Here is a 27,417-nt window from a genome sequence, read left to right on the forward strand (position 1 = left end):
TGTTATATTTTTACCCTGTCTTTCTTTCTATGCTCCATTTGCCGAAGCAGTTTTAGTGTGAAGCTGCTCCCGCAAACTGGCTGCTCCGGCTCTTTAAAAATGTGAAATGGCTCTCTATGACTGCTCATTTTCTCTTATCTAAACTTTCCACCTGGAAATCAGTGCGAGCTGCCCCCGCGAACGGGCGCCGTTCCGGCTTCATGCCATTAGATTTCCATTTTTATTTGAAAGCGAGAGAAACAAAGATTAACAAAGATGGGCCCGAGACCAGTTCGGCGTGAGTATTCCGCAGGAAGCTAATGCCCCCCGTCTCACGGGCTGGAACGAGGACCCAGAAGGCTCCGAAGCGCCCCTGATACGGACGACCCAGGGAGCGAGATGTCTGCTGCAAACCCCCAGCATTTTTAATCAGGTTCGTAGTCAGCCTCATTACCTCGCCACAGCTTGTTTAGCTCTTACCAGCGATTGTTTGTCATCTTCTAACATAAATATATCACGATTGTTTCTCCCACCAATGTGCCCTTCGGAGCGTGATTTATTCCATTCTGAACACAGGGGCATCATGCAACACAGAACTCCTTCCAATCGACCGATAATCAAATGACAACTTATTTTCAAACCAACGCAGCCATTTTAACACAAGCTCGCTGCCACTCAGCGGTCACTCTGACCATTCCACAGCACACTGCAGTTATACACAGCCTCTGTCCGAACAGACACAAGCCAATTTCGGCTCTGCAAGAGGCGGATCATGCGGCGCATCCCAACTCATTGATAATCATCCTGCAACACGTCTCACTTCCTCTCAGCATTATTGACGTATATTGTACAGCAGGGGCAGTCATACTTCTAAGGAGCGAATGACCACAAGTGAATCTTTCAGTAATAATTGCAAGTCAATTTCTCCTGCATATCAGTATGCAGCACAGAGCCAAAGCTCTTATTTCTCAGACCATTTTATGCTGTTTTTTTTTCACATTGTTTATTAATACGTAAGGTATTTCCCAGCACATTTCTCCTGCATATCTGCATGCAGTACAGAGCCAAAGCTTTTATTTCTCAGATCATTTTATGCTGTTTTTCTTCACATTGTTTAAGATGTACTGTATTCCCCAGCACATTTCTCCTGCATGTCCATATGGAAACGAATCCCAATACTCAAGCATTAACAGCCTAAACTCTCTCCACTACCAGTGTCAAACAAGCCATCCAAAAAAAAAAAATAATGTCGGAAAAGGAGCCTGGCTAGCTAAAGTCGACATCACTGCAGCATTTAAAATAATGCCTATCCATCCTGATTTCTGGCATCTTTTCGGAGTTTGCTGGCGAGAGAATTATTATTTTTCCGTCCACGTTACTTTCGGCTGCAAAAGCAGCCCCAAGATTTTGACTTACTGTACGAAGCTACAGTATCTGCCGGATCTTGTCAAATAACTACTCCGTCCCCCACTTAATTCACCTACTAGATGATTTCCTCTTTATCTCGCCCTCCGATGCCCCTCCTGCTGCCCACCTCTGTACCGTCCAGAAACTTTTTGCCGATTTAGGAATTCCAATTTCCCATGAGAAAACAGCGAGTCCCTCCTCATCCATCAAATTCCTAGGTATCATTCTCAACACAGACGTCTTTCAAGCCTCCCTGCCAAAAGAGAAATCAACAGGATAATCATAATCATGTCCAACCTCCTATCTAACAAAAGCTGCCCTAAACGAGAGCTCCTCTCCCTCCTTGGGCATCTCAATTTTGCCATGCGCATCATTCCCCAAGACCGCCCCTTCATCTCGCACCTCCTCACCATCGCCTCATCCGTAGCTGCGCTAAACGACACAATAACCCTAAATCCATACTGCCGCGCTGACATCCAGCTCTGGTTAATATTTCTAAAACAATGGAATGGACGTACTTTCTTTTATGAGGACTTCCTCTAATTCCCTGAAGACATCCAACTTTTCACTGATGCCGCTCCATCTGTCAGCTTCGGGGATTCTACCAAGGTTGCTGGTTCGCCATCACCTGGCCCCCAGAGCTCATCAGCCTTCCACAATCAGCAGCTTCCTCAGCCCTGCATGAATTATACCCTATCTTGGTTGCAGCCTTTCTGTGGGGAAACGAATGGACTTCAAGAGTATCATAGTCCATTGCGATAATCAGGCTATAGTTCATTGCATCAACAAGGGCCGTCCTCTTGCCCCTGAAATCATGCCATTTCTAAGACGTCTAATTTGGATTTCAGCCTGTAACCAATTCATTATCTCTGCTAGACACATACCAGTATCAAAGAACCAAATTGTTGACTCACTTTCCCGCTTTTCCTTTCAGAAATTCAGTGCATTAGCTCCAGAGGCGGACTCGACTCCGATCCCGGTACCTCCCTGTTCAGAGCTGAGATTCCTATAGACCATCCCCTCAAATGAATCGAGTCATTAAAATGAATCAAAATCACCACCACCATTGATTATTTTGAACAGTGTCAGTAACAGCAGACACAGTGAACTATGGTGTAATAAACTCATGTCAAACCTCTTCCATTCCGGCATCCCGGCAAATTTTTTTTACATACCGAATCGGCGCAGCAACCACAGCTGCCAAAAAGGTTATCAGAACAACAAATTCAATCTCTTGTCATTGGTCCTCAGACGCATAACACAGCTACATCAGATCCAATCGTTTCCACATAAGGAAAACTCATCAATCACTAATCAGCTAATCCCTTATCAGTACCACCCGCCACCCTCTCAATACATCCTACATACACACGTGCTTACGCGTACACGTACGTTTAAGCGCGGGGGTGCGTACGTGGGCACGTGTACATGTGCATATATATATTTAAATCAGAAGTCCTCCCGTTTGAATCGCAGCATAGCCCTCTCAATTAAATGCCACGCAAGTTCATCCACATCCTCGTATCATGGCCTTTTCCCTCCGAGGCGATCGATGGGCTTTCCTTTTCAGACACAGAGTGACTCCTGTTCAGATGCATGCTGGGCTTACCCGTTCGAATGCCGTGAGCTCTCTCTCTCAATAGAACAGTCTCCCTTTCGAATCGCAGTGTGAGCTCTCCCTTTCAAATGCAGCGCGAGCCAACTCTCGTTCTCATTCTCCCCGTTCAATTGCTTGATGGGTTTACCCGTTTGAATGCCATGAACGCTCTCTCTCTCTATAGAGCAGTCTCCCATTCGAAGCGCAGTGTGAGCCCTCCCTTTCAAATGCAGCGCGAGCCAACTCTCGTTCTCATTCTCCCCGTTCGATTGCTTGCTGGGCTTACCAGTTCGTATGCCGTGAGCTCTCACTCTCAATAGAACAGTCTCCCGTTCGAATCACAGTGTGAGCCCTCCCTTTCAAACGCAGCGTGAGCCAACTCTCGTTCTCATTCTCCCCGTTCGATTGCTTGCTGGGCTTACCAGTTCGAATGCCGTGAGCTCTCTCTCTCTATAGAGCAGTCTCCCATTCGAATCGCAGCGTGAGCCCTCCCTTTCGAACACAGTGCAAGCCAACTCTCGCTCTTATTTTCCCCGTTCGACTGCTTGCTGGGCTTACCCGTTCGAATGCTGTGAGCTCTCTCTCTCCATAGAGCAGTCTCCCGTTAGAATCGCAGTGTGAGTCCTCCCTTTCGAATGCAGCATGAGCCAGCTCTCATTTTCACCTTCTCCATTCGAATGCATGCTGGGCTTACCCGTTCAAATGCCATGAGCTAAACCTCTCTTTTTTAGAACAGTCTCCCGTTTGGATCGCAGTGTGAGCCCTCCCTTTCGAACGCAGCACGAGCCAACTCTCATTTTCACCTTCCCTGTTCGCATGCCATGAGCCCACCCACTTCTATGAGGAGTGGTGGTCTCTCGTTCGAATCGCAGCATAGCCCTCTGACCAGCCATCGTACAACAACACACCTTCAAACAAACACGTAAAGTGCTCCCTCTATACAGATTTTAGGGGGAAGAACAATTCAGAAGCATCCGCCAAGCCAATTTACCAAATAGAATTGTTGCTGGCTTGATGTCCTAAATACTTCCTGCCATAGTCATGGTACCAATCTTTCATCTTAATGCCTTTTTGGGGGTAGTTAGGACTCGAGTCGAGTTTCGAGCGCCAAGCCCACCAGTATATGGACAGCAAGCCAAATACGTTTACTGCTTCAACACAAGATTACATTAACGTACGAACTACTGAAATGGAGTTAATTAACAGAGGTTCGGGAGGAGCATGTTAATTTTAATCTGACAATTCACAGCCCGCAAGCAGGAGTATATAAGCCGCTGCTTACCTGCTTCCTGTGACAACTCTCCTGACATCCCACCTCCACCCCATCTGCACCTATTCTCTAGATTCATTATCTAAATAAGTAAAGTCCGGGGGGGGGATGGGTGGTAATCAGGACTCGAGTCGAGTCTCAAGCTCTGAGCCCTCCTGTATACGGACAGCAAGCCAAATATGTTTACTGCTTCAACACAAGATTACATTAACATACGAACTACTGAACAATGGAAGTGAATGGGGCCAATTTTTGGAGGGTTTAAAAGCAGAAATGTGAAGCTTATAATTTTATAAAAGCGCTTTTATTAATTCTTCTGTTAAAACTCATGTTTTATCTGAGCTCTGAAGTTGTTTAAATCATAATTTTTACATTCATTTAAGGGTTTTAGGGTTTGTTGACATTACATTGTCATGGCGATGAAGTTGTAAAATGTGCTATAACTTTACACAGAAAAGGTTAGTAAGTGATTTTATGACACTAAAATCATGTTAACCCACATATTGTATACGTCTTGCGGCTATACTTTTAAAACAGGGAGTATTTTAACATTTACAGATTGACCCCATTCATTTCCATTGTAAGTGCCTCAATGTAACCTTGATTTTTGCTTTTTTTTAAAGAAAAAGAGGGGCAAGTCAAAATTAATTTTAACACTTTTTAAATGTAATTTGTTGGATAACTAGTCGACCATCGTGACCCATCTCTACTATTGTGGATCAATGACTTATGAATGACTATACAGATGTGGTGCCTAAGCAAAAGTCCTTGTAAAGATGTCTGTTTTCAAATACTGGGTGATTTTGCATCATGGTGATAATTTTTCATGAATTGCATTTTCTTTTCTTTTTTTATTATAATCTTATACTCTCATTCTGATCTTTCCTGAAGTTTCTACAACCTCCGCTGAGACTTCGACAGGGAGCAGTATGTAGCACTGTCTGTCTTTTGTAGTTTCTTGTAGCTTACAGTAATTGGCACTGTAGCACATAGCTACTCATTGTCTTTTTTGGTAATGTAACCTTTGCAAGCATAAAAATGGCTCCTGCCATGACATCTGGATTTTTTCAGTGACCTTTAAATGCTTCTTAATGCTAATCTTTAATGCTGCTGTATCAGTAAAATATCTCAGCATTAGCTTGTGGTCACAAAGACAAGTGAATTTGAAAGCATTGAAGGACATGTTGAAGAAATCTATGTCATTAGCATTATGCAGCTCACCTGTCAGACAGTCAAAACAGTTCAATCTTTTTTTTTTTTTTTTTTTTTTTTTTTTATAAGATGAATTTTCAACAACTGAAGTGACATCTACTGAGTTGAGTATGTACCAGCAAATGCAGTTTGTAGGTGTTTTTGTAAGCTCATGTTTTGTGATAGAAAAATGGATTAGTATATTTAAAAGGGTCATATCTTGAGGACTTGAGGAATCCAATTTCCTTATCTGTTGAGATAAAAGAGCTGATGTAGGCCTACTATGAACACGTACTGTTTTGGAAGTTTTGAAACTTAAATACCCATTAATGAAAATTTGGTAACACTTTACAATTAAGTTTCCATTCATTTACATTAGTTAATGTATTAGGTATCATGAACTAACAATGAAAAATTTTTTTTTTTTTTATTATGCTACTTAATAAACATAAAATTGTTCATTGCTAATTCATGTTAGTTCATAAGGCATTAACTAATGTTACCTAATACAATGTTTTTTTATTATTACTTATTATTACAGTATATGTTGAAACTAACATTAACCAAGATGAATAAATACAGTAAAAGTATTGTTCATTGTTAGTTCATGTTCACTAATGTTAATATATGGAACCTTATTGTAAAGTGTTACCACAAATTATGTGATAATTTACTCACCCTCATGTCGTTCCAAACCCATATGCCTTTCTTTCTTATGCGAAACACAATAGGAGAATTTGTAATATTTTGGTTCATCTTTTCAATACAATGACAGTTGGGTTTAAATTTTAAGAATTAAAAAGGAGCCCAAAAAATCATAAAAGTAATCCATGCGACTTGTGCCTCAAATTTCAAGTAATTTCGATGCTAACAAGCTTTACGAACATTACTTCTGGACCTCAGGGGAAAATAATAATTATAATAATAAATGGTAATACTTTACAATAAAGTTATATTAATTAGTTACTGCATAAGTTAACATGAACTAACAATTAACAACACTTTTTCAACACTTTTTAATCTTCATTAATGTTAATTTGAACATTTCAACTAATACATCTAAAAAATTTAAAGTTCTATATTTTAACCAGTGTTGGGTAAGTTACTTAGAAATAGTAATCCAACACAAATGACTAATTATTTCTCTAAAAATTGTCATCAGATTACTTTACTAATTACTTAATTGAAACAGTAATCAAGTTACTAATTACTTTTTAGTTACTTTCTAAATCACTTTTCCGCTCAACAAATTCAAAATAATGTCTATATTTCTTGTTTATTGTTACACACAAGTCGTACACTCAGCTCCTCACATTTCTCCTTAACAATGACTCGTTACGGGGCCATAATTCATATATTCTACATAAATACTATATTAGAAATAAGCATAATCCTAAAAGTAATTAAATTTATTGAAAGTCAGTAACTGTAATCTGATTACAAGAATTTAAATGTAATGCATTACACTACTTTTTTTGAATGAAAAGTAATTATATCAATGTAACTAATTACTTTGTAATTGTATTACACACAACACTGATGTAAACATTAGTTAATGCATTATGAACTAACATTAATTAACAATGAACATTTGTATTTTTATTAAAGAACATCAACCAAGATTAAATATACTGTTCATTGTTAGTTCATAGTGCCTAATGCCTTTATTAATGTTAACAAATAGAAACTTATTGTAAAGTGTAACCAAATAATATGATATGGCCCCTTTACTTCCTAGTTTACAATGTCTTAAACTCATCAATTGTCATGCCAGATAATGCCATTATTTATAGGAACTCACAGTGGCATGGGAAAGCATCTCAGTCATAACAATAGTAATACTAGTAATAGTGCCAGTAGTACTCATTTTAGTCACATAAATACAGGAGAATCATTTTTTGTTGTTGCTCCATTAGTAGTTTAGAATCAAAAGGCATTACATAACTCTGTGATCAGTGTTAGAAATAATACTGTATGTTCTGGAAAAATTAGCATACTGTTCCATCAAAATTCCACACAGGGACAGCTCTTGTTCGACTTTATTTCACTTTGGCTGCTGTCAGTGTTTGCTTCTGTCTTTTAAAAGCTCCTCTGTGGAGTAGTACTGCCCCTGAGCCCCTGCTTAAAACTGCAAAAATATACTGTCTGTATCAATGTTGTCAAAACTGGTCTCGCTGCTGACAGGGAAACACTGTTCAACATTGTTCATTTTGTAAAGACCAGCTGTGGACTTCATAGTCAATTGAACAAATACAAAATAAACATTTAGTAAGTGTCTGTTCTTGACAGAAAGTTTTTGTGGCTCTGGATTGCCCTCTCCCAAATTGACCTCTGGGCATCAAATATAAATGTATATAAACATAGATTTGACATGCAATCCTTCTTATTTACATTGTTCATATACAAGTTGATTTGAGGCTATAAATTATGGTTTCATGTATCTCACTTGTAATTCTGTAGGATTTTGATCAACCAAAATACCAATAATGCAGGACTGTACAGTTTTATTTTTATTTTTTATTTTTTTTTGTACAAAGACTCTAGACAAGGACATTTAATAGATTTAAAAGTCCTAATATTGCATAGTAGTCTTTGCATTTGGTCTGAAATCTCTCTCTCTTACAGGGCAACCTTTCTCTTTCACCTCATCTAATACAGACACTCCTGTCAATGCCACCTTTACTACTTTAGGTATCCATCCGCTCATCTGTCTGTAAACCCTCATTTTCATACTTCATATTTTAAAATTTCCATACTTGAGTGAAATTAAAATTTAAAGTCAACATGAAATCAAAATGCACCCTATTTGCTTTTCTTAATACACATTTACAGTCTTATTTTAACGATTCATCAGTGCACGCTATTCCAATTGGAAAAATGCTTATTTTCTCGCTGCAATAATTTGCTCCTTCTCTGAAACAACTTGACATCACCAAGCCTCCAACTACTTTTCCACTTTTCATGATTCAATAAATTACTGATGGATAAAATTAAGTCCCGTCCTAAATTTTTTTTTCTCATCAAATATTCTGTTTCACTCGCCAATACGTCACATTACTGAAGTTAAATGGGTTGCAAATATCATTACATGTTGACTTAATTTTTAGATATAATTTCTGTATTACTGTATCTTTATTCTTTCCTAAAGCTACTCTGATGAGTGTTGTTGTGGTGTACTGAGTTTCTTTTGCGGGTACTAATCTTTCCAGAATCTTTTCTGTCTTTTGTTCTCATTTCCTCTCTCTCTCAGCCGTGCTCAATATATCCACCTCTGTAAGTGACACCTTTGTGAGAATCAGCTGGAGAACCAGAGAAGAACATACTTATTCAGAGATCTATGTTGCAATAATGAATCATCGTAAGGAAATCTCCCCTCCCGCTGCCCTGTCAGCTTCCATTAAAATGAAAAAGATTTACAACACTGAACTTGGCATAAGCTGTACGGCATATTCATAGCTGGGTTACACAAAATTCAGAATTTAAAGGGATAGTTCACCCAAAAATGTATATTATGTTATAATTTACTCACTGTCATGTTGTTCCAAACCTGCTAGACTTTCTTTTTTCCAGGGAAGACAAAAAGGAAATTTAGGAAGAATGCTGGCATTCCCCATTGTATGAAGACATTTTTTTTTTTTTTTAAATCTTGTATGTATATATTGTATACATACTTTTGTTTCTCCATGGAAGAAAGAAAGTCATACGGGTTTGGAACTAAATGAAGGTGAGTAAATTATGTCAGATTTTTTGTTTTCAGGTAAAACTATCCCTTTAAGAATGGCTTCTTTTGAATAAATGAGTTGGAGTTTAAATTAAATTGGCCACACCCCACTGGATGTTGAATTGAAATTTGAATTGGAATTACAGGAAGAGGAATTTACATTGCTAACTGCAGTTCAAATAAATTCAACACAGTCACACAACAGAGGAATTCTGTTAGTCCAACACAACAACAAAGAAAGTATCATTTCTTAGGTGTTCTGTTTACGTTTTTTGTAAGCCTGCTTCATGTTGCTTGACTCTATTTTAAATATTAGAGCATGTTGGGAAATGTCCTTCCAGCAAAGTCCATAAAATGAAAGCTAATTTATCAAATATAATGAAATATACTGTATATCAATTAAATACACATTTCTGTAGGTGGCATTAAAATATTGATAATTAATATCTGATATTTCTGAATATATGCCATATGTTGTCTATATGAAAACAAGTTCATGAGTTATTCATACAAAAATAAAATGCATTATTAAAAACCTCACACATTTCTACTTCCTTAAAGGTGCAGTATGTAAGATTCAGAAACCCTTTTTATTAATGACACCTGTGGCCATTAAGTGAACTGCAGCCAGCTACCTGTTGCTCGTGCTCGTGCCCACACTCCATAGGGACGCGAGCGAGCGAGCATCAACCAAAACAATGACGTAATGTTCAAAGAGGCTGAACGTGATTCACCATCATCATGCTGACAGATGAGGTAGCATAATTAAAATTACAGTTATGATTGTTTTACTACAAATTTTGAGATAAACTACTTATCAGCTAACATAGCATACTGATACACACATACAGCTACATACTACCGAACTATACCAGACAGATTACTGTTGCACTGTTGTATGTTTTGTATGTCATATGTTGTACTACAATCAAGAAACCAGTATATTTGCTTAAATTTATCCTGTATACCTGACTTTTAGTATAAAGAGAAGATCGTTGAAATTATTTTAAAGTTACAAAGCAAGGTAGCTTGCAATTCGTCAGCGTTAGCAGGCAAGATCAAGTTAGCTTAAATTACACAGATCAGTCCTTATGGCACTATATTTCACATGCTTTGCAGTTATGTAAGCTTACCTGTCCAATAAGAAGAACGCCAATTCAGGGTCGGTTTTGATCCCCAAAACCGAACGAAGGTCCCTCCAGGAATTAAATGCCCTGCCGATGTTCACTCTAGATTTCGCTCGACCACGATCACGTTCCTGCTTAGCCAGATGGGATTCAGTAGATAAATTTTTTGGGGGGGGGGGCTTACTCGGAGTTTGTGTAGGAGTCGGTGTTGTGCTGGGAGCCGGATGTTTGCTGGATTTTATCTCTAAGATAACGTCACCTAGTGTTGCAGTTTGTTGTCGCTGTTGAATAGCGGAAGAGAAGCTACTGTCTGAGGCAAGGCTCTCGGGAGCGCGCATAGACGTCACATCCTTTGGATTTTCCCGGCAAAAGCGACCTGCTCCCTTCGCATGAAAATCAGTCTACAGGCTTTAACAGGCAACCTAGGATGTCCTGGAAGGGCTAATTTTTTAAGTTGTGTTACAAGCCGTTCACACATTGGCAAAAAAAGGGTGAATATTACATGAAAATTGTTACATATTGCACCTTTAATTTTCAAACTCAAAAGTTGCAATTCTGCATCCTGTTTGCTACCTCAATTCAAATTCAGTTCAAATTCAGAATTAATTTAGAATTCAAAAGCCAATCTCAATTTATGTCTGAATGCACAACCCTGGTTTGTTTCCAATTTACAAAAACTTTTATTACTTTTCAAAATGTCGCTTTGCACTATTATGGATTCCACCTCTTGCTGTTTTGTTGTGGCCTAACACTATCTGGTTATGCGGTTATTCCTTCAGGTGATGGTATCTGGCAGGTTTCAGAGGCTGTAAACACATCTAAAGGTTTCCACCTCATTGAAGGGCTCAGCCTAGGCACTGTGTACACAATCCGACTGCTGGCTTCAAGCAGGGTTCATGTGTCTAGTATTTTTGAAGAGGTTTTCGAGACCAGGAAAGGTGAGAAGTTAGAGAATCTAGCCTGTACAGTAGTAGACAACAGCATTAGAGGTAGAAATAGTGCTCTGTTCCAAAACCTAGTGAGCTGCCTACATAGGAACCATTTTAAGGCATCATAGACGTGCTCTGACACTGCCTTCTATGTGTGCTTCTCATTTCTTAAATTGTGCATCCTCGTTCCCTTTCCTTGCTTCCTTTCCTCGTTTCCTAGCTCTACCCTCTTAGGAAATGAGGAAAGGATGGAAGGAAAGGAAACGAGGATGGAGGAATCGAAGCAAGATGTTTTTGTAAAATTGAATGTCCTGCTCACTCACGTGTCACTTCAAGGCGCCGTTTCTGCGCAGCTGCAGTGCCTTAAAAGAGGAGGAGAATTTATGCATGTGTCAGGTGCTTTGACCAAAAAGTCTTCCGCATAGGATGTTCTTGTGTTTCCTCGCCCAAGCGTCCTCGGGAAGCTTCCTCCATCCTCGCCTTCTGAATGCAGTGCATTCAGAGAATTGATACATCCTATAAGATGCCAGACATTGATCGCTTTCTGGGTCATGGGCTCGAGGATGGAGAAGTGAGGAAATGAGGATGTACAATTTAAGAGTTGAGAAGCACCCTATGTATCTCTTGCGGAGAAGGCAATCCCAGAATGCACTGTGACAAGCTCTCTGAAAGAATCCATACAAGATGGCGAACGGAACAAGAGGAATGTTGATTAAAAACATAATTCATTCAATAACAGAAAATATTGATACAAATAGTTAAATCTAAATAAACATTAACTCTTACTCAAAATGTGTTTGCTTTGCATTTGAATGCTTCCCAACAGTCCCTATCATTTTCTCGATGGGGAAATTAATAAACCTTTAAAAACAGACCTACCGTGAGCTCCAAGGTTGTTAAATTGATGGTATATGCATTCGTTGAAGCCATCAGTCCGCATTGAAGATTAATAATGAAGATTTTTTACATTTCTGGAAAAAAATTCACTACCCATGATCCTGAAGGGAAACAGTCCACCAGTCAGAAAGTCACAGCAAACAATCAAATTAGTCTTCCTACTGTATACTCACAAACTCATAATATATTTGCATAAATCAGAAAATTTTGCAATACAAAATATGTTGTTTATATACTTATAATCAGCATTTTTAAATTAAATGTTTTTTTCCCATTGTTTTTTATTTGATTACATAATTTACAATGATTCATGGGATTGTAGTTCATTCTTTTATTAAAGACGGTAAGTACACAGTCTTGTGCCTTTGTCTTTTTGTCCTATTTTCAAAAGTTTTATTTTTTTATTTTTTGCTTCAAATCAAATATATTTGGTTTGTTTGGTTCATGGATAAGAACTCTTTTATGAAGGATTTTATGAAATCCTTTTGGAAAAAATGAAGGGAAAAAATACTTCCGGAACCAAGGCAGCTGAAAAAATGGGCGAGGACTGTTGCATCCTATTAGAGTATCATGCCGTTAGCTTAGCAACATGCTAATGGCAAACTTTATTGAAATCAATTGTAACTTGTGTGTCCTGTGTGCTTCCAGTGTGGAGTGCTATTTGTGGGGCACCGTCTGGTTGCCTATTTAGTGTATTCCAAATCTGAGGTTCCAATTCAGTGAGGGTGCTGCCTTAGAAGGCATCATCCTGTGTACTGTTGGCAGAAGACCATCAATCAGCCCATAAGGTTTTGGAACAGAACCAGAATGTTAATCTAAAATCCCATCTCATTGAAAACCCCATTGTTTGCATTACCTCTTAGAAAATTGACAGGGAGTTCTTCCTTATTTTGAATTAAATTTTATTTCAAAACCTCACTATTTAAGACTGATCTAATGATTGATTTTGAAAGACAATTTCAAGTTTTGTTATTTAAATGTTACATTTTCACAACCAAAAACTCAACATGATTCATTGGAACTCTTCAACGTTAGGTTTTTTTTATTGGTCTACTTTGATAGTCCATAAAGTGACACAGGAGCCATAATGTTTAAAAATGCCATTTGAGAAAAGAGAGTAGAAAAACATTTAGTTTTAAATGGATAGATCACACAAAGATGAAAATTCTCTCATCATTTACTCATGCCAATGCTATCCCAGATGTGTATGACTTTCTTGTGCAGAACACAAACAAAGATTTTTTTAGAAGAATATCTCGGCTTTGTAGGTCCATATAATGTAAGTAAATGGTGACCAAAATTTTAAAGCTCCAAAAAGCACATAAAGGCATCTTAAAAAACGATCCAATCGATTTGGGGTTAAAACAGACCAAAATATACTTCCTAGTGCTTGATGTGTGCGCAGAGCGCTAGATGACTCTAGGACGTGTAATCAAGCTGTAAATCATGATCACCAAGGATACTGCAGATGTCAAGTTTTACAGTGAAAAAGAAGATATATTACTTATATTGCATATTATATTGCATATTGCTTCAGAAGACATTGATTAAACCACTGGAGTCTGATGGATTACTTTTATGCTACTTTTATGTGCTTTTTGGATCTTTGATCCCCATTCAACATCATTAACATGATTGCAAATACAATTATAAACCAGACATGAAATTTTAATTTCTTACTTTAAAATTGTTTTTTGTCCTGTATATTTTTACACTGAGACTTACAACTTTCACTTTCAACCCCTGTTGGATACACCGATGGTGTTATAATTCCCCCTTTTTTTTCTCAATGTCTTCCAATTGACATCAGTATAATTTTTCAATTATACATCAATTTTTCAATGACAAAAAGTGATATGGTAACTCTCTATTGTTCTTGCAGTGTCCAGTAAACAAGCAGTGTCATCTCAGGATTGGTTTGTGGGGATGATGTGTGCAGTGGCTTTGCTAACTCTTTTAGTCCTCATTGGCTGTTTTGTGCTCAGGAACAAAGGTGGCAAGTATGCAGGTAATACACACATATGAACTCCAACAGCTTTCTGTAGTTGAGGGGAAGGAACAACTTGGCTGAGCTCTCAGGGCTCTGTGGTGCTTTTATGTAGGTCTTCTGTCGCACCAACATACAGTGCTTATTAATAGTTGAGTCTCACAGAAATCCTGAGCTTTATTGGTTTGTCCTCATCTGTTCCTACTGCCAAATGTTCTTCCTCAGCTTTTTTTTTTTTTTCATATCTAATGCATATACAAAACCTATACACATGCATTTACACACAGTAGAATGGTTACCTTTATGCTTGCAGACATGAAATACATACATTCTGTACAAATGAGGTCCATTTACTCAAACTATTTGAAAAAGTAAAACATGCAAAAAAACTGGCTTCAGATGTTTTTGTAATTTGTTTGTAAAGTGACTACAGTCTAATTTTCATTAACCTATGAGACTTTCTTGTTGTGTAATTAACTGTTTGTGTCTTTTTTTTAACAACTTTTAATAAAACACATTACAAGCTTAAAAAAAAACATGCCTTTCTTCAAGCCGTTTGTCAGTGTACATATATAGTTCAGTACACAGAGCAGTTGCTTTCAATGGCAGTCATCGTCCTTGATGCACACTTAAACAGCAACATAGAAAATATCTTCTAAGTTCCTCTACTCTGCATACAGAAAATTACGTTTGTATTGAAATATTGCATGTGTATTTAGCATTTTTTCTAAAGCCCGACCGATATGGGATTTTTGAGGGGGAAAATTCACCGATTACCGATATGGTGGCCGATAAAGTAAATTTTTGAGCCGGAATGAAAACAGACCTTTTCTATGTGGATTGTTCACCGGTTTTGCATCGATATGATTTTTGCAAAGGTACTCAGAAGGTTGCTTTCTTAAACAAATATTTTTATCAAAGAATATTTGACTTTATTATTATACATTGTCAACAAATTCTTGAAATGAAAAAATGTAAATAAAGAATAAACAAAATAAAATAAATATCTATATAAACATCAGTACTGTTTAGTATCAGTCAAATGCTATCATTAAAATAAAGAATAAGTAAAAATAAAATAAATAGCTAAATAAACATCAGTACTGTTTAGTATCAGTCAAATGCTGACAATTAAAATAAAGAATAAATAAAAATAAAACAAATAGTTAAATAAACATCAGTATTACTGTTTAGTATCAGTCAAATGCTGACCATTAAAATAAATAATAAATAAAAATAAAATAAATAGTTAAATAAACATCAGTAGTATCAGTCAATTACTGACCATTAAAATAAAGAATAAATAAAAATAAAACAAATAGTTAAATAAACATCAGTACTGTTTAGTATCAGTCAATTACTGACCATTAAAATAAAGAATAAATTAAGAATAAAATAAATAGCTAAATAAACATCAGTATTACTGTTTAGTATCAGTCAAATGCTGACTATTTTAATACTGCCAGTCGATTAGGGGCAGGTTGTAAAACAAGAAGCATTTACACCTGCCGAGTCAAGACGTGTTACGCCGTATTCCTCTATACAAGTTCAGGGGAAACGTTCAATGGTGGGAAACCAGACTTTTAATTATTACATTTTATAAATGCTACGACTGGAATTGTTTGGTTGAAGGGGGTACCAAACTGCAAATCCTGAACAAAACAGTTCGGTGAATACATGTTTACACATTCGCTTCCACTCAGCTGACAACAATGAAAGTAGCTACATGAATAACTAGTTAGCTATGAGCTCGATGTCATGGAGTTTAAAAGAAGGACATTGTTTATTTTACTTTCCAGCATTGCGTCTCACCAACTAGGTAACAATGTAGTGTGAAATCAACACTCAACAGACACAATCCACCGCCGCACCGTTGTCTGCTGAGCTCTAAAAAGATGCTCTGACAAACTATAGCTGGCTAACAGCAAACAGATGTGATAAACATAAGTGACATGGTTGTCAGGGATAGGGTTAACGTTATATTAGTTATATTGAAAAGGAAAAATGTTGGGATCATTGTTTATTAACTTTCCAGGATGTATTTCACAAACTAGTTAGTAACTTACCGAGAAGACACCGTTTAACTCCGCACAGCTTATATCCGCCCTGTCTGCAGAACCACCATCAGCTCAGCTTAGCTCTGTAAACAATGGAGTCGGAGCGCACTCTGCTGGACAAACTACGTTATGACACCAATTCTAAAGCATTGTTTTCTGCATTATATGTTCTGAAAAAAAGTTTTCATATCTGTGCATATCGGTAAACATATACGGCGATACCAATATATAGGTGAAAGTATAATATCGGCTGATAATATCGGCCGACTGATATATCGGTCAGGCACTAATTTTTTTTTTTTTTTTTTAATTTTTCCAAGAAGATAAACACTTTCCTTATTTAAATGATATCAAGGAGATTTCCAAATTGTATAGGCTACTTTAAAAGCCACTGAGAAAAAACAGTGAACCAAGCGCTCTCCTTGAAGTCCAATAAATTCAATCTCTATTATCTTTCCCCATTTTTTCTCCCTTTTGTTTTTGCAGTGAAAGAAAAAGAGGAATCTCCTGCTGATCCAGAATCTCAAGCCATGAGCGAAGAAACTCCCTGCGAATACAGGTCAGAGAGTCTCACTAGTTCTGTTATAGATCTTGACACAAGTTCTTCATCTCAGTGAGTTCCCATAACATTATCTCTTAATGCCTGTCTATTGTGCAAACAAACCCTACATGCATGACATTTGCTCGGAGCCACACGGAAAGCGTTGCTCCAGGATTTCGAACTGACTCTGTGTGCCAGCTAGTCTACACACACAGGTAGTGAACAGCAGCTGTCGTTTAGTTCACCAGGCAGATTTTTAGTGTAATGGTGTATGTTTATAGTTGTATAGTATTGTGTTCAGCCTGTAAAAGATTGTTAAAATGTGTGAAGTTGTGTCATTTATAGAGAAAAGAGTTTGATTTACACAAGTAGGGCATGAACATTGCCCTACTTGAACATTGCTTTTTGAACACTGACCAATCATACACAACCTGAAATCAGAGAGCAATGATTGGTTGATTAGAATGTTGATCTAGGATCAAGGCAGTGTGTGTATACAGAAATATGTAACAATTTTTATAAATTTCATTAGTTCCTCCAAACATATTTACATGTATTTACCAATGCTGAATGACTTTCTTCTGTGGAATACAATAAGTGAAATTTTGAAGAAAGTCCACACAGATCTTTTCCATACAATGAAAGCCTATATTGACCACAGGATGTAATGCTCTACAAAGGATGTAAAGCTAATTGGAATAGAATTTAATCGAAATTGGAATTTAATCGAATCAAGAGCTTGTGAAATCTGTATCAATACCCAGCTCTATGTGGAAGTGTGAATGAGATTTAAGAACTACAGTAGAGGCAAAGATTATCAGTGAATAGATACTTAATTTTGGTCTTTTTCTCATGCAAAGTTGTCATACGGAATATAACGCACAAGTCTTATGGACTACTTTTATGATACTTTAATAGTGCTTTTTTTGTGTGTGTGTCCTTTTTGAGAGTGATAACTGTGATCACTGTAAAATTCTTCAAAATTTCTCCTCTTTTGTTCCACAAAAGAAAGAAAGTCATATGTGACTGGAACGACATGAAGGTGAGTAAATTATACATTTTTTTTATCCGAATTCAGATATCTTTCAGATTTGTACATGTTGTAAAATAAAAGTAGCATTTTAGAGCTTGCTGAACAGAAGCTAGTACATGTATTATTCTCTGTTGTTACATTTTGCTATTTCCTCATCAGGGTCTTAAACACTTAATATGGCACTACACAGAGCAGTGACATCATAAGGCACAGATGGCACTACTGTTTGGTAGTTTATAATCAGATGCCCTTAAAACAAATCTTTCTATGTATTTTGAGAGCTCCTAAATCATCACCCTGAGAGACTCTCAGCACAGTGCTTCTCTCAACACAACCTGATCCATCTCATTTTTAGAGCACATAAAAAAAATTAAAAAAAAACCTGGGAGGAAAACAGACCAGAGGAGCAGGAAGAGGGGGGTGTGTGCGGTTAACTTGTTTACTTGCATACGGAGCAGCTCGGATCCGTAAATGTGTTTCCATCTCATTACACTTAGACATAGAGAACCTTGACTTTATTCTTCCCTCAGGAAAGAAATGCAGCCTTAGCAGAGGCTGGGAGTCTGATCTGTACTCTCGTCTTGTTTGGGGAGTTACAGTGCCAGAAACACTCAAACATCTGCTAACAGATAAAAAGCAGATAGGGAAGTGTGTCCCACACCAGCTGTGGTGTATGACGGTTGCCTCAGAGGATTTAAAAACTGCATTACTCTGACACACACAAAAAGGCCATTGATTTATTACACTTTGGGCAAAAAAAGAACTGGTGTATTATGTTACACAATTTATATCATTCGTGTGATGTACTGAAATACAGACTGCATCGAATTCTGGTATACTAAGGATACACAAAATATATATATATATATTTTGCTGCTTGTTCAAGTTACTTAATTAAAATGAACTAAGGCAACACAATTCTAGAACATTTTGTCATAACTTGATTTCATTGCATTCCATCTGCCACTTCTAGGGAGAGTAACCACAGTACTAAATCATCTCCATTTATAGACAGTTTGTCTAACTGTGGACAGATGAATATCTAAGCTCTTCAAGATAACTTTGTTACCCTTTACAGCTTTATGCAAAGCAACAATTCTTGATTGTAGATCTTCTGAGATCTCTTTTTTGCAAGGCATGGTCCACATCAGCAGATGCTTTTTGTGAATAGCAAACTCAAAATGCTTGAATGCTTTTTATAAGTCAAAATAGCTTTAACCCACACCTCCAATGTCATTTCATTAATTTAATGCCAGGTTTGCCAACTCCTGACTCTAATTAGCTTTTGTTGACCTCATTAGCCTAGTGGTTCACATACTTTTACCAACCTACACTGTGAATTTTGTAATAATGTAATCCGTATGTACAAGAACAATACAATTATTTGAGTGTTATTAGTTACAAAGAGATTGTGTTTGTTCATTATTGTAACTTCGATGAAGATCAAGCCAGATTTTAAGACAATTTTATACAAAAATGCAGGTAATTCCAAAGGGTTCACATACTTTTTCTTGCCACTATTTATTGTAATTGGAAAACAAGACAAACAGATGGACTGGACCTGGACTGGACTGACAGCTGTATTTTGCTGTGTGAATGTAGCTTATTTGGATTCTGTGCAACTCTCAATGTTTCTGAAAGATGATGCAATGCAATTTCATGTCCACCATGAAAATTATATCCTCTGGTCAGCAGGACAATTATTTCAAAAAATTAAAAGAGGGAAAATGTCAGTTGACCACAATAAATGTTCTGTCTGGCTTTATTTTAGCGCTATCCAAGACATACTGGCATCTCATAGTAATTGGGAGCTTACGAGGTGACCCCCTGTCTTCTCAGAGACACCTGCTTGCTGGCAGTGTGCCTGCTCACAAATTGGCAGCTAATTTTGGCTTGTCCCATCATTCCTTAGGGACTAAAGTAGCCTGACAGGCTGTTTGTCTACAGCCCCAAATAGCGCCTCTAAAGTCAGTCCTCTCATTGGCTGGTGTGACCAGCACTCTGCAGTTGTCCCTCTCTCTTCTTCTAAGATCATTTTCTGTTGCCATCAGCCCTTGAAGCCCTTGCAATTAGTAATTAGCAGAAAGCAATGACTGCTTCCTTCCCCTCCTCACTCATGCTGTCTGCCATTCTCTATTAGTCTCATCTTCTCACTCACTCTGTGCTGAATTTGACTCCTTCTGCTTGGTTTTTGACAGTGACAATGATGAGAAACCTCTGAAGAGCAGCCAGCTATTTTTCATGGGAGACGATGATAGCTGTGAAGACTCTGTAATATCAGAGAATGAGAACTGTGAGTTCAATGAAGATGGCTCGTTCATCGGCGAGTACTCAGGTCACACACGTAGGGTGTTCACGGAAGTGAACGGACAGCCCCCAGTGACTGCTTAAGATGCTGGTTCGTTCTTATGGACTTTAAACAATGTGACAGGGAGAAAGAAAAGTGTGTGTGTCTGTACCATGAATATGCCTGTGTTTTTTAAGAGTTTGCTTTTGCATGAATGGCCACCTCTTTACAGCGTTAATATAAAGTGCGATTACAGGGTAAAGAGAAAGCTCACGCAACCATGACAATTCTGTCATTTACTCACCCTCATATTATTCCATTGAACACAATAGGTGATGTTTAGTAGAATGTTTTCCATACAATAAAAGTGAATGGTGACAAGGGTCAGGCTCCAGAAATGATATAAAGCATCAGAAAAATACCATAAAAGTAGTTCAAACCACTGTTTTGTGCACCTTAGAATTAATGTGGATTGTGAGGTTGCGGTTGGATTAGGTAACGTTTTCACTTTTCCTGCTGAAGAACAATAAATAATTCATGGCCTGTCTAAAGACAGATGTCTTGACAGCACAATTTTCGGTTACATGTTAAAGTGTGTGGGCAATCACGTAACCTCACTGTATGCCTCTCAGCAAGATATTGACACAATCAAACAAAACAATTATGTTCAGACTGTTCTATGTATCCTAGAAAATATATTTCTGTTTAACCATGCATTTGATCAAAACTGACATTGGTGCTGCTATGGCACAAAAAAACATTTAATGGAAAAGGTCAACATCGAATGGTTGGGTCCACATTTTTGTCTTTGCACTAATAGGGAAAAATTGTATAGAATGTGTTCCACGAGTGTACATGAGTATTTCAGAGCACATAAACGGCACATTAGCCATAAAGAGGTTTTTATGTTTTCAATTTTAATCAATAATGTGCATTAATCAAGTCTGCCTTTTTGCTTTTTACAAAACGCTATCATTCAAGTATGATAAAGCCCTTCTATATATTCTTATTTTGTTTCAAAATGATGTGATTTTCAAACATGACATCACCCTTAACATATGTATTATTACTGTTAAAAAACAACCCTTCTGCTGATATATGAGATGATAATTTATAAGACTTTTGTTATTTTTCTACAAATTTAAGTGAGCAATTCCACTGTAGACATAGTTTCTGTTTATTTTAGAAATGTTCTTCTGTTGCACTGTACATACTGTAGATAACAGATTTGTTTTTATTTCTCTTTTTGCTTTTTGTGTTTTGTGCATTTCATTCTGCCTGAAAATTGTACTGCTTATACTAAAGACTTATTAAAGAATATTCTGAGCAAAATATTCCTTCACATTGTATTACAAGTACTGTGCAGATCTGAGGAACATGTTTATTCACACATTTGCAATTTGTATTCATGCATAAAATTGCTGTAAAATGTTGATTCTGAAGACACATATTTTGTTATACCGAACTTTTCAGTTTTCACCACAGAAACATGTAGGACAATAAACAGACTTTTAAACAGTTTTGTTTTTCATTTCAATTCTATAAAATCATCTCTATTGAGCTGTCTGTTTTATAGCACATTTTCCAGTGTAACCATAGAGAAAGAAACAGTAAAGATACACTGCAAAAATGTATTTTCTTAATCTTGGTTTTCAGTTAAAAAAAATATCTCAACATCATTAAAATGACACATTAACATTACTTGAGAAGCTAAATGTCATGATTTTAGATGAATGTTCCAGATTCAATACGAGTTAAGCTCAGTCAACAGCATATGTAACATAATATTGATTACAACACAAATACTTTAATAATTCGTCCCTCAAATAACGAGTAAAGCACTTACAATGGAAGTAAACAGTGCCAGATGTATGAGAGTTTAAATGCTGAAATAATTAGCTCATTATTTTGTTTAAGCACTTACATAAATTATTTTGTAAAATGTAGGGAATTCCCGATACAATTTTATTTGTATTTTTTTACAACAATAAAGTGCTGCATGACAGAGCACCACAGATCTGTAATATTGCTTAAATACAATTATTATTTGATATATTATTATTAGTAGTAGTTGTAGTAGTAGTAGTATTACAGTGAATATTACATAACTATACAGTAGTAATCTATTTCTGTCTTTTTTTTTTTTCCATTTAAATTGAGCTTTTATTTAGGCATAGCTGCTATTTTTGAAGTGTTTCTGTGTCGTTATGACGCAGAGATTATTAGCAGAGATGGCCCACTTCTATAAAAATGAACGAGAGAAATTGGAACGTCAACGGATGTTGAAAGGAAGTCCCGCCTTACAGTTTAAAGAGTCAATCACCTTTTAGATGCAGACCTCGCCTGTCAATCAACTTGAGAACGCACATGTGCATTAGCTATACAAGCCGGGAAAATTGCATTTTTAAGCGTAATCTGAGGTAAAGAAGCACAATTTATGATTCTAGTGTTGTAAGATTTTACTGATGATTTGAAATATGTTCTTGATCGTAATCTTGACGGTTTTTGAGGTTTTGGTGTTACCCCATTCAAGTAGATAGGAGCTGCACTTTCATGACTGGAAATAGCTTCCAGAGTGTTCCAAAAATGGACGATAGTGGACTGACTTGCTAGAGAGACTTGTTTTGACGGTAGCTTCTCAATCTGGAAAAGTCGGTCATTATGTGACTCAAAGTGATTATTAAACTGCAAAATGCTGCTATTTATTTAATTAAATAAATATGTAGTCTGTGTGTGCCTTGCGCTACAAAGTGAATTATTATTTGTTATCTGCTACAAAAAGAGCAGCACAATTCTTCTCAATTTTCCGCGTATGAGCCAAGGCGCTCTAAAAGATGAAAGGCACTTTGTGTCTTTATGTCAGCACAACACCAGCTCCACAAACATTTGAAGCGCACTATATATTTATCTCATAAAATAATCACACTAGGACATAACGTGATTTTAGTTTGTGCACTGAATGTTTATGGAATGACACTCGTATGTCAGATGGTATCGGAGCATTTTTACACAAGTAGAAGTGCATGAGCACGTTATCGGACGCGATTCTGATACCAGTATTGGTAACGGTACATCCATAGTAAAAAGTGTATTATTTGACCTGTGCAGTTGTCTAAATTGTCAGTTTCGCAAACTACTGTTCTAGGTGGATGAATGAATAGTTGTTCATCACCGACGCAATTCCTGTACAGCCAGAACATCAATTAAGTGTGTCTTTATGCACTTGGTATCAGGTATGTAGATTTTATTTACACTGTTAATACTCTGGCAGTTTTTTTTTTTCTGGGATTACAGTGTTAACTGGTGTTACATTGTCATGACAACAATTAAATATTGGATATAACTTTATAAAGAAAAGGTTAGTAGGCGATTTTATCACACGTTTACACATATTATGGTTAAGTCCTGTGGCAATGCTTTTGAAATAGTGTGTATTTCAATGTTTTGCGGAATGGCCCCATTCACTTCCATTGTAAGTGCATTACTATATGCGATTTTTGCTTTAAAAAAGAGGGATAAATGGAAATTATATTTGCATTGTAAGAAAATAAAAAAGGATTGTATGTAGCAGAAATCCAGATACAGTAATCTAAAACTGTTTCCATGGCACTGTAAAGGCAAAGGCTTTTAATGAATTTCATCCCATGTAATAAGCTGATACACGCTTTTGTTGAAAGTGCCTTGTGATCAGTGCCCCGGTGCTCTATGCATCTCCATAATAGAGTAGTGCACAAATTAAAAGACAGACATTGGTTTTGAGGGCATAACCTCTACAATTAGAGGAAGTGCTAAAGTACATCCTGATGAGCCTGAACATGTCCTAGAGGACTGGAAAAGACCAGAAGATGTACAAGAGGGTCAGATCAGGATCATCAACTGCAACATACTGTTCAAAATGCATTGGCAAAGGGTCAAAAAAGTGAACTGTAAATTTACTTCTTGATAATCTGGACAACCATAACCCCCCTCCCCCCCACTGTCCAAATCTCAAACCATTGCATATTATATAGACTACTTACTGTATGTGTAATATTGTATATGTAAAAGTATGCAACATATACTGTAGGTACACTGCCTGGCCAAAAAAGCAAACAAAAAAAAAAAAAAAAACAGATACTTAAGAGCCTATGATTGGATCAGTATTGCAGTGATTAATATGTTTCAGCTAGCAACAATTATGTTAACCCTAACTGATGCAGTGTGTAGCTTCTCATTTCTTAAACAACAATGTCGGAAGACATATCTCGTGGATGTGGAAAAGATGTTACTGTGTTTCAGAAGGGGTAAATTATTGGCCTGCATCAAGCAAAGAAGACAACTAAGGAGATTGCTGAAATCACTGGAATTGGGTTAAGAACTGTCCAACGCATTATTAAAACCTGGAAGGATAGTGGTGAACCGTCAGCTTCACTGAAGAAATGTGGTTGGAAAAAAATCTTGAATGATCGTGATTGGAGATCACTAAAATGCTTGAAGTCACATCATAAAAAATCAACAGTAGAACTCACGGCTATGTTTAATAGTGAAAGTAAGAGCATTTCCACATGTACAATGCAACAAGAACTTACAGGATTGGGACTAAACAGCTGTGTAGCCACAAGAAATCCACTTGTTAATGAGGCTAATCGGGGAAAAAAACACTTCGATTTGCTAGGGAGCATAAAGATTGGACTGTGGAGCAATGGAAAATGGTCATGTGCTCTGATGAGTCCAGATTTACCCTATTCCAAAGCGATGAGCACGTCAGGGTAAGAAGGGAAATGCATGAAGCCATGCACCCGTTATGACTCAAGCCTCTGGAGGCAGTTTTATGATCTGTGGTTGCTTCAATTGGTCAGGACTTGGCTCAGCAACATTATGCGGCAATAAAATGGTAGCTGACTACCTGAATGTACCGAATGACCAGGTTATCCCATCAATGGATTTTTTTCTTCCCTAACGGCACAGGCGTATTCCAGGACAACAATGCCAAGATTCATCGGGCTCAAATTGTGAAAGAGTGGTTTAGGGAGCATGAGGAATCATTTACACACATGAATTGGCCACATAGTCCTGACCTTAACCCCATTGAAAGTCTTTGGGATGTGCTGGAGAAGACTTTACGGAGTGGTTCGACTCTCCCGTCATCAATACAAGATCTCAGCCAAAACTTAATGCACCTCTGGATGGAAATAAATGTTGTGACATTGCAAAAGGCTGTTGAAACAATGCCACAACAAATGTTTTTGGCCAGGGAGTGTTTATTACATTATAAAATGAGTCTGAATAGAATACTTAAATCTCGACTCGACTGTTAATTTCGAAAAATAAATTAATAGTACTTCTCAAAAATATGTTTAAAATCATGTACACTCAAATGAGATGAAGAATCAAGTCATATTAGTAGCCTGGAGTGGGTCACCTCATGGGGGCTGACATATTAAGATCATATGACTAACCGAATACTCCTCACTTTATCTCTCTAACTCCCGTCACTGGATAAGCACTGAATAAATTAATCATGACTGACTGAGGGGCCTGGGTAGCTCAGCAAGTAAAGACGCTGACTACCACACCTGGAGTCGCAAGTTCAAATCCAGGGCGTGCTGAGTGACCCCAGTCAGGCTTCCAAAGCAATCATTTGGCCCAGTTGCTAGGGTTGGTAGAGTCACATTGGGTTAACCTCCTTGTGGTCACAATAATGTGATTCTCATTCTCAGTGGGGCATGTGGTGAGTTGTGCGTGGATGCTGCGGAGAATAGCATGAAGCCTCCACATGCGCTAGGTCTCCGTGGTAACAAGCCACGTGATAAGATGCATGGATTGACGGTCTCAGACGCAGAGGCAACTGAGATTCATCCTCTGCCACCCGGATTGAGGCGAGTCACTACGCCACCACGAGGACCTAGAGCGCATTGGGAATTCGGCATTCTAAATTGGTGAGAAAAGGAGGAGAGAAAAAAATGTGAATCATGACTGACTGTGAATACAGTAGCATATTTCTACCATGGCTTCAGTAACTGAAAACATTTTGTTTCTTTTATGATGCTGCATCCACACCACTAGGTGTCACTGTAAGTTTAAGATGATGGCTATTTTGGCTAGTGCAACAGAGACAAATAAAAACACAAACAATTACTGAGTGTACCTTTAAACTAGCAAAAAGTGTCATTTAATTACATTTTGAGTCCAGATGAGCAAATTCTGATTGTCTTTCAATACACAGATACTTGTTTTAGTGTGTCAAGCTGTCATGGTAACTTCTGCCTACTGCAGCATTTTAGGCTGTTACATGGAAATGTAATGATGTTTATGACAAAGGCAGGATGTCTGCAACAACACTTATTTTTTTAAATCACAGAAATGCTTTTACTTTCAACACAAATCGCAATTTCAAAGAAAAGTCGTGGCCAATTTTGCAGTGATTTTGTTACGTTTAGAGGTGACTCATTTCTCTAACAAATTGGATATGCTGGGTATATGAGAGGAAGCTGCCAACGGCAAATACCCCCATCAGTTTCTACTGTCATGCTGAAGTGAGTGTTGATTAGTCACTGGAGTGTTCAAAGATAAAGCTTGAAATTAATGAAAGAAAACAGTGAAAAAAAAAAAGAACTGGCAACAATCATTGCCTAAAACTTGAGGAGGGGGCACCAGTGGCAGTTGGTGCTCAAGGCAAGATAAGACATTACCAAATGAAAATAATAATAATAATAATAATAATAATAACAACAACAGTCTAGGATGTACAGTATATAGTATATACACTGATGAGCCAAAACATTATGACCACCTGCCTAATATGCTTTTGGTCCTCTGTGTGCCACCAAAACAGCACCGACCCTCAGAGGCATGGACTCTACAAGACTCCTGATGGTGTCCTGTGGTATCTGGCATCAAGACATTAGCAGCAGATCCTGCTGAAAGAGGCCACTGCCATCAGGGAATATCATTGCCATGAAGGGGTGTACCTGGTCTGCAACGAAGTTTAGGTAGGTGGAATGTGTCACATTAACATCCACATGAATGGCCGGACACAGGGTTTCCCAGCAGAACATTGCCCAGAGCATCACACTCCCTTTACTGGCTTGTTGTCTTCCCACAGTGCATCCTGGTACTGTCACTTCCCCAGGTAAGCGGCACACGCACACAGCCGCCGACGTAATGTAAAAGAAAACAGGACTCATCGGACCAGGCAAACTTTTTCCACTGCTCCAAGGTCCAGTTTTGACGCTCCCGTGCCACACATTGACAATTTTATAACAATCCTCTAATGTTCCACAGAGAAAAAGGCACTGTTTCCACCTGGTATTAAGATGCGTTTCGGGTGATCCGATCACAAATACAGGTCTAAACAGGGTCACAAAAACCACTTACGAATATGGTCAAACACGCATGTGACCAGATCACATTTG

General features: G+C 37.6%; 1 protein-coding gene across 5 annotated transcripts in view; it reads left to right on the forward strand.

Annotated features, from left to right (window-relative positions):
- Positions 1-21,541, forward strand: part of chl1a (cell adhesion molecule L1-like a) — a 118,774-nt gene extending 97,233 nt beyond the window's left edge. For 2 of the 5 annotated variants that reach the window (XM_051662868.1, XM_051662867.1), the window contains exons 24-30: positions 5,145-5,180; positions 8,070-8,135; positions 8,695-8,802; positions 11,072-11,230; positions 14,001-14,126; positions 16,649-16,721; positions 19,935-21,541. In XM_051662868.1, the coding sequence (XP_051518828.1) occupies positions 5,145-5,180; positions 8,070-8,135; positions 8,695-8,802; positions 11,072-11,230; positions 14,001-14,126; positions 16,649-16,721; positions 19,935-20,127 (761 nt within the window). In that variant the 3' untranslated portion in view covers positions 20,128-21,541. The remainder of the gene's footprint in view (positions 1-5,144; positions 5,181-8,069; positions 8,136-8,694; positions 8,803-11,071; positions 11,231-14,000; positions 14,127-16,648; positions 16,722-19,934) is intronic. The other 3 variants (XM_051662869.1, XM_051662870.1, XM_051662871.1) reach the window with 3 other exon arrangements.
- The last annotated feature ends 5,876 nt before the right edge of the window (positions 21,542-27,417 follow it).

This window comes from Myxocyprinus asiaticus, chromosome 29 (assembly GCF_019703515.2).
Source record: "Myxocyprinus asiaticus isolate MX2 ecotype Aquarium Trade chromosome 29, UBuf_Myxa_2, whole genome shotgun sequence".
NCBI classification, from domain to species: Eukaryota; Metazoa; Chordata; class Actinopteri; order Cypriniformes; family Catostomidae; genus Myxocyprinus; species Myxocyprinus asiaticus.